This window comes from Bombyx mori, chromosome 20 (assembly GCF_030269925.1).
Source record: "Bombyx mori chromosome 20, ASM3026992v2".
Taxonomy (NCBI): Eukaryota; Metazoa; Arthropoda; class Insecta; order Lepidoptera; family Bombycidae; genus Bombyx; species Bombyx mori.
In genome coordinates this window covers 2,574,297-2,591,585 of record NC_085126.1, presented here as the reverse complement: position 1 = coordinate 2,591,585, position 17,289 = coordinate 2,574,297, and the positions used below count along the sequence as shown (strand labels likewise).

The following is a 17,289-nucleotide window of genomic DNA, read 5'->3' as shown; positions in this document are numbered from 1 at the left end:
CTCCAGCTATAAAGCCTTCGTCAAACAGAACGCGTAATTAGCGCGCGTCAGAGCGCTAAACTGATGCCGCGCTATGACGCCGAGATGTGTTGTACTACTATGGTAACATACCGTCAAACAGAGCCCCAGCGCTATAAGTACGCAGCGCTCTGCCGCGGCGTTAGGACGCTTTGACGTCAGGCGTTGTAATTTTTTACAAATTTTATTTTAGCGTCCGAGTGAATGTGTATTAAAATCCTAGATAATGCCCGAAAAAATGATATAAATAGTTAGAAAATACCCATGCTTATACAATGCCACATCTGAATCACTCGATTTCTTAATACTTTTAAATTTTTACACTGCTATCGAAAGGTACTATGATTTGGCGAATGCGTTGCGTCAAGGAGCGTTAGACTCATCTAGTCAATTAGAAGAGCGCGACGTTAAGTACGCGGCGCTAAGTACGCGTTCTGTTTGACGAAGGCTTTACCAAAACTAAATTTGCGGTTTTTGCGGTTTTTATTAACACTATTTCGGACGTTTCCGACACTTTACAGTTACCGTGGTAAGGGTCAAATAAGGAGTTATTCGTCGAGTTTTGAATTTTGTATCATCAACTACCGTCTATGTTTCCATATAATTCCATTATTTTACCAGTCATTTCAAATAGAACTGACTAACAAATTTTGAAGACAATAGATTTACAAGATTTTAAGCAAAAATTGCAAGTATTTTTATTAGATAAGGCTTACTATAGTATGTCAGAATATTTAGACAATAACTTTAGATAATTTAGATAATAAAGTAGAATAGAGTTCAATAATTATAATTTAAGTTTTTTTTATTTTTATGTAGATTATACTTACACCTAATATTTGTACGCTTTACTAGCAGGACATAGTGATACATTTATTAATATTAACTTATTAATCTTTGTTAACCTATGACCACAAATAATAAATAAATAAATAAAAAAACAGTATCTTGAACTATCTGGGCAGTTTATTGACTTGGGGTTTCATCTCCACCAAAATAAGTATTCCAAGTCTAGGTTTGTCCTACACGCAATGCGGAACAGTTCTAAATTCGCTATTACTGATCCATAAAAAGCGATGGAAATAAAAGTAAGACTCAGACCGAGACATGACGTCATGTGATTTTCGGGAAAGATCTATTAGGAGGTGATTAATACATGATTAATTAAACTCGCTGAGTTTCTGACCGGTTCTTCCCAGTGATTCGCGATTCCGATCCGGCAGTAGGTTCTGCGAAGCAAGCTTGTGTTCAGTGTTAGAAATTCTCTTAGGTTAAGCCCGTGAGCTCACCTTCCCTTCCGAGCGTAGTTGGAACATAGTCCCTAACGCTTCCAATTACAACACCGAAAAAAAAAAAAAATTCGCTCACTTAATGTTACTTTTAAAGAAACATATGAATGCTATCGATAAATACAAGTGATCAACAAAAAAAAGATAATTCAAATCTTCAGAATAAATAATAGTGTTACCATATTGTTACTTGCCGAGAAAATCACTATTTTGTATAATGACATCAACGGTCAAGGGCACAGCGTGAGAGATTCCCATCGTCCACACCAATATGTTGTATGCGCCTTCTTTTTCGAACATAATTTACTCAATACCAATTATATCTTGCGTGTATTACTACTCGTTTATTCTGCACTAAGCTTCTCATTAAAAACGACATCAGACAATTTCAATTTTTAGAACACTTTGCAGAGCATTCGCAGCTTTTTTTTTTATTGCTAGATGTGTGGACGAGCTCATCTGGTGTTAAGTGGTTACTGGAGCCCATAGGCATCTACGACGTAAATGCGTCACCCACCTTGAGATATAAGTTCTAAGGTCTCAAGAAGTATGGTTACAACGGCTGCCCCACCCTTCAAACCGAAACACATTGCTGCTTCACGGCAGAAATAGGCAGGGCGGTGGTACCTACCTGCGTGGACTCACAAGAGGTCCTACCACCAGTAATCTGTGATCTCCACTAACGAAGTCTTCAAACAAAGTCGGTTCGATTGCAATGCGTGAATGTAAACTAATGTTTCCTTATCGAATAATTTTAACATTAAATAAACAACCCGGATTCATACGTTTCCAAAATGTTTTCTTTTTGAAGTCACATTAGTCTTGTTTTGTTCGGGCGTAATTATTTATTGTTTATTGTTTATCTCCGGGTAATTTTATTGTTAATGATGATTTCATTGCTGGTTGATGTCATTTGTCAATAGTTACAGTCGAATTATCTCCAGTTTATATTTGCATTCTTTTAATTTTTAATACTAAGCATCAACTGTTTCAAAGTGTTAAACTAGAGTTATGATACTTCAGAATGAACCTCAAAAAGTATCAAGATATAGTCCTTTTTAATACGCTTTTATTAGCTTCAGACGTATGTATGTTTGTAACGGAATCTTTGACCTGATTTTGACCCCATTCAGCGTCGGATTAACTCGAAATTTGGTATACTTATTATTTCAATATACAGATTCACTAATGACTCATATTGGGCTTTACTCTTTCGGAGTTGTATTTATGTGAGTTTATAAAAAAATACACCATGAAACTGATTGTAAAGACCAGATAATATTAATATTTAAGCGATCACGAAGAACAAGGACGTAATTGTGTGACCTCATTGTCTGTACAGGCGATTCTTTGCGTGAAAGCGGTACACATGTGCAAAATGGTCAACTTATGTTACAATGAAAGGAGCTTTGTTCAATCAATGAACGATTTTTATTCATTTTCAATTTAATATCTCTTCGAAGAAGTTCACAAAATATTTGCCTGATGTAAAAATCGGGTATTTTGTAACGAAACATTTAAAAGTATCATGATTTTAAATGCCTACATAATTTACTATTTTATAGGGTTTTAAATTTTGGAAAAAGTAATGCATAATAATAATAAAATGTTATAAATATTATTTATAACTATTCCCTAGAGTCTATAGAGAACCTACATATATCGACTTTAAATATAATATCTTGAAATCATCGTGTTCTAAAGGATAAGACGTCCGGTGCATTCGTATCTAGCGATGCATCGGTGTTCGTATCCCGCAGGCGGGTACCAATTTTTCTAATGAAATACATACGATTTAACAAATGTTCACGATTGACTTCCATGGTGTAGGAATAATCGCGTGTAATTATAAATTAAAACCCGCAAAATTATAATATGCGTAATTACTGGTGGTAGGACCTCGTGTCCGCACGGGTAGGTGTCACCACCCCGCCTATTTCAGCCGTGAAGCAGTAATGTGTTTCGGTTTGAAGGGTGGGGCAGTCGTAACTATACTGAGACCTTAGAACTCATATTGTAATGGGGGGCGGCATTTACGTTGCAGATGTCTATGGGCTCCAGTAACCACTTAACATTAAGTGGGCTGTGAGCTCGTCCAACCCATCTAAGCAATAAAAAAATTGAACCTGATAAAACTTTAATTTGTAATAACATTCTTACGACCTCTTCTTTAAAGATTTGAACTCTGTCTTGATTTAGGAACGGCATCGAACAAAATGACCGGTGTGACCTGGGACTTACCCTTTCTCGAGGTCGTGAGAGTGACGTCATTTGACTGTTCTCTGAACTAATGCATGTATAGTATCGTAACGCCTTACTCGACTGTGGTAGGCTATCTCTAATTCTACCAATATGAGATAAATTAGTTCTACATATACATATAAATTTATTAGGTAACTGTAAATGATATTCTGGAGATGATGATTCTTCTAAAAGAATAAAACTGTCATTATTGGAGAAATTACCAAGAAATTGTATTAATTGAACTTGGAAATGCTATCTTTTATTACCTACTTACTTTTATCGTTAAAGATATTAAAAAATAAAAATGGTACTTATAAAATAAATTAATTCTCGGAATTTCGCCACTCGAAGATCGCAAATCACAAACAGATGACGTCACGTAACTCGCCAGAAAGGATTCTCGGAAGATGTTCCTTGACCTTAGACATTCCAAGTCGCAGGGTTTGAATTTATCTTATACTGACCATTCGAGATTTTTTTTATTCGTCTGTATTCAATCGGTTTGTAGGATTTGAGTTATGGATGTAGAGAAGTTGCAAATGAAATGATGAGAGTTTATTTAATTTCAGATTTTCTGAAATACTCCTACCTGAAGTCTATTAAAATTTTAATATAATTGTAAATGGACATGCTTTAACAAAAATGGACTTCAAATAGAAAAAAATAACCATATTCCAAAACAAATAATCATCGAAATCGGTTGGCGTGATATTGAGTTATTGAGTTATTCATCTATTTGTCGCGCACATACTTAATGCAAATTTAAGACTTATATGGTTTTCTCATGGATACCGACCATATTCAGAACTGGACTAAATTGAAATGGGAGCATACGGGAAGCGTCCGCTTTCTAATAAAAAAAGAATCGTCAAAATCGATTCACCAAGTCAAAAGTTATGAGGTAACAAACATTAATAAAATAATTTTGCAGTCGAATTGAGAACCTCCTCCTTTTTTGAAATCGGTTAAAAAAATTTTTTTTCATATTCATTGGAATTACCATAAAAGTTGTGATTAGAAATCATACAACGTACTTTAAATGTATTAGAACTTTGGTGGAATCATTTTTGGTCGCAATAAGACCACTGAAATCAAGTATTGACTCGATTTGATTCAAGTTAATGTTTCTTTAAGTTGAATCGGATAAACATTTCCGAATTAAGCAACAACACTACGCTTGGTTATTTCATCATTACTTTAATGATGATGTCTACTATGCATCATACTATGCATGCAAAGCTGATGACCACAAGTTTTGAAAATGTAACAACATTTTTTTTTATTGCTTAGATGATTGGACGAGCGCACAGCCCACCTGGTGTTTAGTGGTTACTGGACTCCATTGACATCTACAACGTAAATGCGCCACGCACCTTGAGATATAAGCTCTGAGGTCTCAGTACAGTTACAACGGCTGCCCCACCCTTCTAACCGAAACGCATTACTGCTTCACGGCTGAAATAGGCAGGGAGGTGTAACCTACCCGTGCGGACTGACAAGAGGTCCTACCACCAGTAATTACGCAAATTACAATTTTGAGGGTTTGATTTTTATTACACGATGTTATTCCTTCATCGTGGAAGTCAATCGTGAACATTTGTTAAGTACGTATTTCATTCGAAAAATTGATACCCGCCTGCGGGATTCGAACACCGGTGCATCGCTACATACGAATGCACCGGACGTCTTAATCTTTAGGCCACGACGATTTCAAAAATCTTCAACTTTTGTCTTTAAAATATCATATTTTTCTGTATTGAGACAATACTGTATCCCGAAACTGGCGAACATCTCGTAATCAGTGTTAAATTGTCAGAAAAAGAACACTAAAAAAAAAAGATTTGTTTTGTCTTCGGCAGTAATAAACAAAAAAATCCCTTACGAAATCGTCACTTAACTAGGACTTTGAACTATTCATAATCCGTCGGTTTGTTTAAGACACCTTATCAGTCCCGTTCGGTGACCATTCAAACTCCTATCGGGGATGACTTAATCCAGTCGCTTACGGCATAGCTGACCAGTGACTCAGACTTCCAGTCATCATAACATCCTTTGTTGTGTAACTTGACGCTTAAACAACGGATTCCTTTGGTCATTTAGTTGGATGTTTGGTGCTAAAAGTATTTTAAAAGGCAGCCCTGTGTAATGTAAGTCGTACACATTTCCTGTTACCAGGAAAAGTTCTCGACAACGCTTGTACTTAAACATAAAGTTTTGAGGACATAGGTACTCTACTTTATTGTGAGGAGGAGTTGAAATATTTGAAGAGTGACTTGAATTATTGCAGCCTGAAAATAAGAGCACTGTTTGCTTTATATTTTTTGCAGACTTCAGTTATAATTGAATATGAAGGTTTTATACAAACTAGAGATCCCGCAGGAGTCGAAATTCGACTATAATTAATTGGAATTGTAAGTTTGTACACTATTATGATTGTATTTTATACTTCTATAATCACAAATTTCGCCAAGGCTATATTATAAAAAATATTAATAAAGACAAACAATATTTAATCTATTTTCAATTTGACCACAGACGTCAAGAACAAAAGTTTGACAATAAATAGTATGCATGCATGTGTGCGTCAACTACATGGTCTGTAGTGTGTGTAATGTTTTCTTTATTGATTAAATGTATCGTTTATGCATTATTTTAAAAAAATATTAGCATTCTGCACTTCTTCTCTATATTCTGTATAAGTGTAGAAAATTTCATACTCCTCCGTCCACGCAATTTTCGTAAAAAGGGATACAAAGTTTTTGCTTCACGTATTAATATATAGATTAATAAAATTGAATTGTCTCTCAGAGCTCAAAGACTTAATGGCCTTAGTATATCTGCATCAATGGCATAATAGGTAAAAAAATATATCGGAAAATTTCGAATTACTTCCTTTAACTTGATATGCTAATTAGACTTTTATTGATAACTATATATCTTTTAATTGTTTGTTGATTAGTTTATAATTAACTACAAAAATATCCGTTTTGTCTCGAGGCATCACAAGTTCAATAATTAAATGCTATTTAAATTCGGTACGATTGATATCTTTATGTTTATCAACAACTAGCGACCCGCCCTCGCTTCGCTTCGGAAACATTAAAACACACATGAAACCAAAAAAAAAAAAAATAAAAAAAAAAAAAGTAGCCTATGTTCATCAGGGACAATGTCAGCTTCTAATGGAAAAAGAATTTTTCAAATCGGTCCAGTAGTTTCGGAGCCTATTCGAAACAAACAAACAAACAAATCTTTCCTCTTTATAATATTAGTATAGAAAATATTTAGCTGTTAAGTAAATAGTTTTTGTTTTAATAAAAAAAAATGCTGTTTTATTTCTCGATATTTTGTTATATACAACAAAAAAAAGACAAAGTACACAAATCGTTGAGAAGAACCTTTAAATATTATAAACTTATTTTCTTGATCGGCTATGTTTTATTTTTTTATTGCCTTTGTAGGCAGACGAGCATACGGCCCACCTGTTGGTGAGTGGTTACCGTCGCCCATGGACGCCAGCAATGCCAGGGGCAGAGTCAAGCCGCTGCCTACCGCAAACCTAACCTAAGCTAAAGAACAAAGTAACTGATTATATTCAAGTTATGTTAGCCAGTGAAAGACGTAACCTCGAAGTCTGCACTAAAAATTTGCAATGCAACACCTAAATTGGTAACTTGGTATTATTTTTGTGTGCGCAGACGTGGGATGTGGTTGCTACATAAAATTTAAAACGTGGGTGAAATAAGTGTTGGCCGTTCAGGGTTTTTCGGTATAGAAAGTTGGAATTATGTATATATTTATGATATGTATATATTTATGTATATCTATATCTTTATTTATATGTATTTATTTAAGTACGAGTATTTGTATCTATAAATATTATGTATGTTATATATACACATATGGTTAAGTAATATCACCTTCACACTACACCTACCAAGCTTCATCTCTGCATTCCCCTAAGGTAGACTGTTAGAGAATGCCTATGGCATTAAGTCCGCCTTTATACTTTCCAGTATAAGAAGTTATAAATAAAAAAATAAAAAAATTTTTTTATTAAGAACTACCTTCACATTTGGTCTCTAACTTCTTAATCCTTCTTTACGCTGTCGTGAATGAGTTTTTTTTTTTCGTACCTAAGCTTAGAGTGTTGAGAGGCTATTTCAGCGTAGCCTTAACTAGTAGGTGAGCTCACGGAGCTCAAACCTGACGACGTTGCTAACACGGATCGGAAACGCGACCCACTGAGAAGATCCGGCGAGAAACTCAGTGGGCTGTGTCTGAGGGTTAATTTACTCGTCGAGCCCGCAAGCGACGGGTTCGACGAGAACGATGACCGGTGCTTGAAGTATCTAACAGCACCGTCAGAAGGATCCGAAATGACGTGAATGAGTGTTTTAAGTCATTAAGCTTGGGTACAAAATGATTACGAAGGTACTGGTGGTCCAACTATAATGCGCTCTCAGTTACTTGATAAAGACTGAATTATTAACTACATGTTATGTTTTTTTTTATTGCTAGATGAGTGGACGAGCTCACAGCTCACCTGGTGTTAAGTGGTTACTGGAGCCCATAGACATTTACGACGTAAATGCGACACCCACCTTGAGATATAAGTTCTAAAGTCTCAAGTATAGTTACAACGGTTGCCCCACCCTTCAAACCGAAACGCATTACTGCTTTACGGCAGAAATGTGATACGTAGTTGGATTTTTTTTAACATAAAGTGAATTATCTTCACGCTTAGCCTGTCAACCATATACTGACGGCTTTAATGGCAGCACTGATGGCTGCTCGATCGGATTTTTTTTTAATCCCAACAGCCAAACTTCTCTAAGATTGTTATTAGGTTAATATGTCAAAGAAACGAAAAGATTTTCAATTGATCACCTCATTCATTATCTGCTACCAAAACGTCAATCAAAATAATCTCCAATACAAAATACAAAGAAAATAACGTATCTACAAAATTACAATCGAGCCCTGGACCAAATTGAGTGGTGTGAACGTACTCTAAGAGATAAACAAATATGCGAAGGATATTTCAATTCGCTCAAACACCCCGTTCATTACGACACTCGTATCCAAAGTGTGGTTCATATCAAAACGCATCTGACACGCAATCAAACACAGTAAGAATCAGGAATGTAATGTGATTTCTCAACTTCAAACGTATTAATGCAATTTAGCATAATGGACGTTATTAATCATTTCGATTTGAGTCATAAGAAATTCCTTAACAGTACTCTGCGGTACCTAAATAAAGCGTGGGATTTTATGTGACCTAAAAAGTCCTCTTCATAACTGAAGCTTATTGAAATCTGCGTTTTTTTTTTATCTAAACTATTTTGTTCACGAAATACTGCGGTAGTCGTAACATGTTTGGCAAATTTGACGGTAAACATATCTATATATATAAAAATGAATTGCTGTTCGTTAGTCTCGCTAAAACTCGAGAACGGCTGGACCGATTTGGCTAATTTTGGTCTTAAATTATATGTGAAAGTCCAGAGAAGGTTTAAAAGGTATATAAATATGAAAATGCTCGGATTTAATTAAAAATAACAATTTTGTTTGTCCTTTGATGTGTCCCCCATCAGACGGATTCCTTTTGTCTTTTATTTACCGATTGAGGCACTACGAAGTCTGCCGGGTCAGCTAAACGTAATAAAATTAGCGGAACAATCAAAATTCAAATTCAAAATTCTTATATTGTTGAATGTCAAAATATAAATAACAATGTTAACTCTACCATTTCTACCAAATCTACCAGTTTATTTTGTTTTACGTTTGAAACTATCTTACTAATTCTGCAAATCAATTTTGTAATGTCAAGCAATGTTAAAGGCGAAATAGTGTACGTTGACAGGTGGGGACAATTTTCGAACTTTCATATTGCATTATCTGAAGAAATACTTGAACTAAAAACATTAAATTCAGTCGTCAAAATGTGTGTATATGTCAGAGAAAGTTTGGGAGATATTGAATATGAAAGGTCGAAATTCCTTTCGTATTTTATTTCACAATTTATTATAAGGTATATTTTCTTTTTTTTTGTTAATTTTCATCGCTTTTCGTATGGATCCGGAGCAGCACTGGAAATACCTCAAGGTCTGTAGTATACACAGCTGTCTGTCATATACCATTGTTTAACGCTTACTTAGATAATATACCTATGTCGGTCGACCAATGAAAGTGATTCAATATCACTGTCTTCCGACGATGAGCTCAATTCTATTTCCGCGTGCATCTTATCAATGTTTTTTTTTATTGCTCAGATGAGTGGACGAGCTCACGGCCCACCTGGTTACCGGAGCCCATAGACATCTACAGCGTAAATGCCGCCACCCATCTTGAGATATGAGTTCTAAAGTCTCAGTACAGTTACAACGGCTGCTCCACCTTTCAAACCGAAACGCATTACTGCTTCACGGCAGAAATAGGCGGGGTAGTGGTACCTACCCGTGCGGACTCACAAAAGGTCCTACCACCACTTATTACGCAAATTATAATTTTTGTGGGTTTGATTTTTATTACAATGTGTTGATTTAACAACACTTTTTTTTTTATTGCCCTTGTAGGCAGACGAGCATACAGCCCACCTGATGGTGAATGGTTACCGTCGCCCATGGACTTCAGCAATGCCAGGGGCAGAGCCAAGCCGCTGCCTACCACAACCTACTTTAAAAATGCATTCGACTTTATTACCATAAAGACGTACCCAGAGCGTTTTAACAAGTACTTAACGTTTAAGACCGAAATCAGTTTTTCTTTTCTGTATTATTAAATAATAACAAAAAAATACGGTAATCAAACACCGGTTTTTTTAATTACATATTTAAAATTTTTGCGTTTAATAAATAAATCTGGTGTCCTTTTAGAATCGAGCTCATTGTCAACAGCTTTGTAATTGTAAAACGGATGTAGCTGCTATATTGTATCTTGATTTACTTAATTAAGCTATCATTATGCTACTTATGGTAATACATGTATAGTGCAGAATGAATACAAAATCTTTCTTCCCATCTCGTTATTGATAGATAAACCGGTCATCGTTCTCGTCGAACCCGTCGCTTGCGACGAAGGGCTCGACGAGCGAATTAACCCTCAGACACAGCCCACTGAGTTTCTCGCCGGATCTTCTCAGTGGGTCGCGTTTCCGATCCGGTGGTAGATTCTGCGAAGCACGGCTCTTGCTGGGGTTCGTGTTAGCATCGTCGTCAGGTTTGAGCCCCGTGAGCTCACCTACTAGTTACGGTTACGCTGGAATAGCCTCTCTAGGCTACCAGCTTAGGTAGGAAAAAAAAAAAGATAGATAAACTGTTGCTTATCTTTTAAATAGTTTACTTAATACCGTAGATTCGTTTATAATGTAAAAATGTTTTGTTTTTGATTCTTTCACAAATGTTATTTTAATATAATTCGCTAATATCAACTTAGTTAATCCACTGTAAGTATAGTTTTTTTCATTTTCAACATTACATGCATGAATATGTGTTTTCAATGCATTCTTCAGATGTTTATTCAAACTAGAGGTCCCCTGGTAGTCGAAATTCGACTATAACTAATGGAAATTAAAAGTTTGTACACTATTATGATTCTATTGTCAAGGACTATTATACTTCTTTAATCACAGATTTCGTCAAGTCTACACTTTAGACAAATATTAATAAAGAGAAAACAATATTTAATCTATTCTCAATTTGACAGACTATAACTGACAGACTGCAAAGAAAAGTTTGACAATAAACAAATAGCATGCATGCGCGTGTGTATCAAATACATGGTAGTGTGTGTAATGTTTTCTTTATTGATTTAATGTATCTTTTATGCATTATTTAAAAAATATATTAGTATTGTGCACTCCTTCTCTATTATTATTGTCTATAAATGTGGGAAATTTCATACTCCTCCGTCCGCGCAATTTTCGTAAAAAGGGGTACAAAGTTTTTGCTTCACGTATTAAATATATAGATTGATTTGATCGTTTTAGTAAATGACAAGTTGTAGTTTGATTGAATTTTTTTGTAGTGATTGTTTGCTTCAATCTTTTCGTTTTGTTACGAAAATCGCTTATGATGATTCTTTGACAATTCGTTTCTTTTCATTTATAATACTAGTAGTGGCCCCCCGGTAGTCGACTATAATTCGAAAAAACTCGACTATAATTAATTGAAATTATAAGTTTGTACACTATTATGATTCTATTGTCAAAGACTATAAAATTTCTATGATCACAGATTTCGCTAATACTATGTACACCTTAGACTTAGAAATATTAATAAAGACAAACAATATTTAATCTATTCTCAATTTGACCACAGACTATAAGCAATAAGAAAAGTTTGACAATAAACAAATAGTATGCATGTGTGTGTGTTGTGTGTCAAATACATAATAGTGTGTGTAATGTTTTTTTTTTATTATTGATTTAATGCATTTTTTATGCATAATTTCATAAAATATTAATATTCTGCACTTCTTCTCTATATTCTGTATAAGTGTGGGAAATTTCATACTCCTCCTACGTCTACGCAATTTTTCGTAAAAAGGGGTACAATGTTTTTGCTTCACGCATTATTAAATAGATATCTGTGAGAATAAACTCATTAACTTTATCATTTAGTCCATATTTATTAGGAAATTTTGTGTTACCATTTTGTTTATCCTAATGCATGAGTCGGTCAATTATGTATAAACAAAAAAACTTAGTCGTTTTTTTTTAATTTTAAATTGATCTTGTTTCGACGAAGTTTAAGGGGTATATTTAATTTTAATGTAACATATTCGAAATCTAAACATACGCTATCTTTTCCTTTTTATTTTCCAATTCCACATATGTTTAACATTTAAAGCATAATCATCATATATTATATTATCAATTGATTTTTCAATGGCCTGGTAATATTCATCTAATCCTAGATCAATAATAAAACTTTCCGTCTCAATGTTAAGCTTTAAAATATATTTATCTATCGGCAAATATGCCATCAACTGGTGCAGGTTCTAAAATGTATTTTTCTAACGCTGCCCGGACAGACGTACACGCGTCTGCACGTGTGCGAGGTCATCAACAATCAACCGTGCTGTCCGCCTCAACACGTGAGTCTTCGTGAGCTTTCGTAGTTAACTCTTCAGTTTCGCCTTGTAATGTTGTGTTGCGAAGTTTCAGAGGCTTCATTGGTGTACTTACATACAGATTTTGTGCTTTTCGCGTGTTGTAGATTTATGATTAAGTTTTCAAATTGTATGAAAGCACTAAAGTTAATATATGTTCTTATTTAATCTTTTCCAAAATTAATGTTAAACAAACTTTTCCTAACCTTTATTGCTTGAAGGAATATTTTTGTTTCTGTTTTTGTGTGTGTTAATATTTTATATATAATAAGAAAAACAATTCTCTTTAAAAAAAAAAACATACTATAATTTTTTAAATAATAATAATAATAAATAAATATTTACTAACAGTCACGCCACGTTAACTGGTCCCGTGATAAGTTCGTAAAGAACTTGTGTTACAGGTACCAGATAACGGAAATAAATATAAGATTTTTACACATACACATATTTAATATACATCCATAACCCTGGAAAAGATATTTATATTTATCATACAAATATCTTCCCTTGGCGGGATTCGAACCCGCGACCCCCTTGTGTAGTGACCATGTCACTTACCACTAAGACGGCCGTAAATGATCACTATGCACTAGATAAGATTTAAAAAAATATATATACGGTAACTCCAAATGCTTTCTTTAAATAAATTTCACTTAATTATTTAGATTGTATTTATTTTTTATTTCTGATGTAAAATATTAGTTTTTCTGCATGATCGTTCTGTTAGTTCGATACTTTCTTCTTCTGTTTATTTAAATTTCCAATTAAATGTTGTTTAAAATCGTTGTTCACTCTAAAAGCAATTTTTGTTGTATTCTGTACTAGAAGTTGTTGTAGGATGCTGATTTGTGTACTTATTCGATAATTTGCAGCCGGCAAATATTCTTTTTTCATATATCCAGTAGCAATAATGATTAGGTGACAATTGAGTAATGCTTAGACCGTAGTGTTTCATCCAGAGATAATTTCAAGTCTACTCATACTTACTTAACTTTAAATGAAATATTAAGTAAACAATTTCTCAAAGTCAATATTCCCTTCCTTCTATTCTTCCATTTTATCGTTTTTAATTATTATTTTTTTATTGCTTAAATGGGTGTACGAGCTCACAGCCCACCTGGTATTAAGTGGTTACTGGAGCCCATAGACATCTACGACGTAAATGCGCCACTCACCTTGAGATTTCAGTTCTAAGATCAAAAGTATAGTTACAACGGCTGCTCCACCCTTCAAACCGAAACGCATTACTGCTACACACCAGGAATAGGCAGGGTGGTGGTACCTGCCCGCGCGGACTCACAATACGTCCCACCACCAGTAACAAACCCTTCCTTCCCTTCCTTCTATTCTTCCATTTTGTCATTTTTAATGTCAGTATTTTTATTATTTTTTGTATTATCTAAGTCTTTTGTTTTCTAAAGACTATTTCTTCCCTAAAGTATAAAGTAAGTGTAATGTTTTGAAAAAAAATTAACTGTAACATTATTGTGTACAGGTGAATCGTCACGTGAACGATCTGTTCGAGGACCTACGCGATGGACTGAACCTCATCTCGCTGCTGGAGGTGCTATCTGGCGAACATCTCGTGAGTACACTCTGAATTTCTGCATAATCTAATCTATTTTAAATCGTCGTGGCCTAACGGATAAGACGTCCGGTGCATTCGTGTTGAGCGATGCACCGGTGTTCGAATCTCAGGCGGGTACTAATTTTTCTAATGAAATACGTACTCAACAGATGTTCACGATTGATTTCCACGGTGAAGGAATAACATCGTGTAATAAAAATAAAACCCGCAAAATTATAATTTGCGTAATTACTGGTGGTAGGACCTCTTGCGAGTCCGCACGGGTAGGTACCACCACCCTGCCTATTTCTGCCGTGAAGCAGTAATGCGCTTCGGTTTGAAGGGTGGGGCAGCCGTTGTGACTATACGGAGACCTTAGAACTATATCTCAGGGTGTGTGGCGCATTTACGTTGTGGATGTCTATGGGCTCCAGTGGCCACTTAGCGCCAGGTGGGCTGTGAGCTCGTCCACACATCTAAGCAATAAAAAAAAATGGTGCGTGCCAAAAATACCTCTGGAAACGCACTGTCGATGAACGCAGCGGTTCCAGGTAACTGTGACTTCGGAGTCATATCTCAAAACGTGTGGCGACATTTTCTTTGTCAAACCTCTATTTACACCATTAACCGCTTAATACAGTGCAACCTCGATATAACAAATCGGAAGGGAACAAGTAAATATTCGTTATATCAAGTAATTCGGTAAACTGAGGTTTGTTATATTAAGGTTAGGTTGGCCTACCATTTTTTATAACTAAGTAAAAAGAAATTTGCTTTATTCACCTCAACATTACGTACTCATCTTGTTATAGCGAACAACCTCCACTAATTAACGATAGTATACTACTTTCATCAAATTACAGTATGTATTTTCTATTTAAAAACAATTAGGTACCTAACAATTTTTCTCAAACCTGTCGAGACTGATTCACATACTTTGGGACTTAGGGTCATTTTTATTTTTTTCCTACCTAAGCTGATAGCCTTGGGAGGCTATTTCAGCGTAACCTCAACTAGTAGGTGAGCTCACGGGCCTCAAACCGGAGTGATGCTAACACTGACCCTAGCAAGAGCAGTGCTTCGCAGAATTCACCACCGGATCGGAAACTCGACCCACTGAGAAAATCCAGCGAGAAACTCAGTGGGCTGTGTCTATATGTTAATTCGCTCGTCGAGCCCTTCGTCGCTTCTTTACTAACTCCCTTCAAGTCACCTCTGGAACTCGTTTATAGTCGACGCGACAAGTTTACAATTATCGAGAATATTCCCGCTAGCACTAGACGTTTCGATATGTGTTTTCGCTATTTGATAATAGATGGCGTTATACTTCTCTGGCGTTCTCGATATTACAAGCTATTTCGATATTTGTTTCTGCAGTTTGATGACAGATGGCGTTACTCTTTCCGGCGTAACAATAATATAATTAAGAAATAATAAATAATTGGCGATCAGTTCCATATTTTCAGTCGGGAAGTCAAAGTATCATCCTCCCGATCCACTAACGGTGCTTTTAGGTACTTCAAGCACCGGTCACCGTTCTCGTCGAACCCGTCGCTTGTGACGAAGGGCTCGACGAGTAAATTAACCCTCAGACACAGCCCGCCACAGTTTCTCGCCGGATCTTCTCAGTGGGTCGCCTTTCCGATCCGGTGGTAGATTCTGCGAAGCACGGCTCTTGCTAGGGTTCGTGTTAGCAACTTCGTCAGGTTTGAGCCCCGTGAGCTCACCTACTAGTTACGCTGAAATAGCCTCTCAAGGATATCAGCTTAGGTAGGAAAAAACAAAGTATCGAATAAACGTCTCTATAGTCTGATACGTCATTTGAAAGCAAAGAAAGACGTTATAAATGACTAGTATAATATTTCGCTGTTGAAATCCACATAACGACCAAGAGTCTCGCGGTGTTAAACACGCAAATAACTCGTTTCGTATTAATTAGCTTAGATCTCTAAATATAATTACTTTCTATCATGAAGTTTTGTTTATGTTTTAGTTATGTAAATAATATTCAATTTAGACTCTGATATTCAAGTGATTATATAAACTAACACACTATGTATATATCGACGCTTGAAAGGCAAACGTGACTAAGCGGCAATGCGTGAACTTTACAGTAGACTAAGTTGAAATACCTGAAAAAACATCTATTTTAACGAATCTAGCTGTAGGATTGAAATGATTTTAATAGACCTTTTTTTGCGCATCGAATATGGTTATTGCCTATCATTTATGTACAAAGCAGTTATTGTCGCTTAGTCATGTTTGCCTTTCAAGCGTCGATATATATATACCAAGTGATGTATAAGAGATATTAAATAAATAAAAAATCCTACTTTTATACCTTGAAATCCTTAGAATTTGGTTATTAGTGTTTGGGCAAGTTATAAATATTCTTACCATTTTACTTCAATGTTCTGAGTTTCTCGATGATTCTTTTCAGTAGTGTAAACTGAATTCCGAATGAGTATTACTCATAACAATTGAAAAGTTCTTGTGAAGTCTTGAATAAATGTATTGAAGTCCTTGAATAATAAGTAGATTTTCATTCTAATGTTACACCTAAAAGATATACGAAACTATTAGCCATAATTCTTTTCGGAAGACGTTGAGTGGATTACAAGCGATGCTCTATTTCATCGGTGAGGTGCGGCCCACGAAACCCTTACCTGATTAAGGCAGGGTCGATGTATGTAGATTGGTATCTGAAGAATAATCAATCAATGTGGAATGTACACTAATCTGATGAAACGCTTAGCCGAGATTAATACTTAACACTTAATCGGATTTTATTGGGGTGTGAATCAATCATTATTATTATTTTTATTTTTATTGCCTAGATGGATGGACTAGCTCACAGGCCACCTGGTGTTAAGTGGTTACTGGTGCCTATAGACATCTACAACGTAAATGCGCCACCCACCTCGAGATATGAGTTCTAAGATCTCAGTATAGTTACAACGGCTACCCCACCCTTCGAACCGAAACGCATTACTGCTTCACGGCGGAAATAGACGGGGTGGTGGTACCTACCCAGTGATAATTATTTCTGCT

General features: G+C 35.5%; 1 protein-coding gene across 7 annotated transcripts in view; it reads left to right on the top strand.

Moving 5' to 3' along the window:
- LOC101742624 (dystonin) overlaps nucleotides 1-17,289 on the top strand; it is a 357,476-nt gene that overhangs the window by 135,365 nt on the left and 204,822 nt on the right. For 5 of the 7 annotated variants that reach the window (XM_062674290.1, XM_038017952.2, XM_062674292.1 and 2 more), the window contains one exon: nucleotides 14,167-14,256. In XM_062674290.1, coding sequence (XP_062530274.1) covers nucleotides 14,167-14,256 — 90 coding nt within the window. Of the gene's footprint in view, nucleotides 1-12,590; nucleotides 12,654-14,166; nucleotides 14,257-17,289 lie in introns of all 7 variants that reach the window. The other 2 variants (XM_062674251.1, XM_038017948.2) reach the window with 1 other exon arrangement.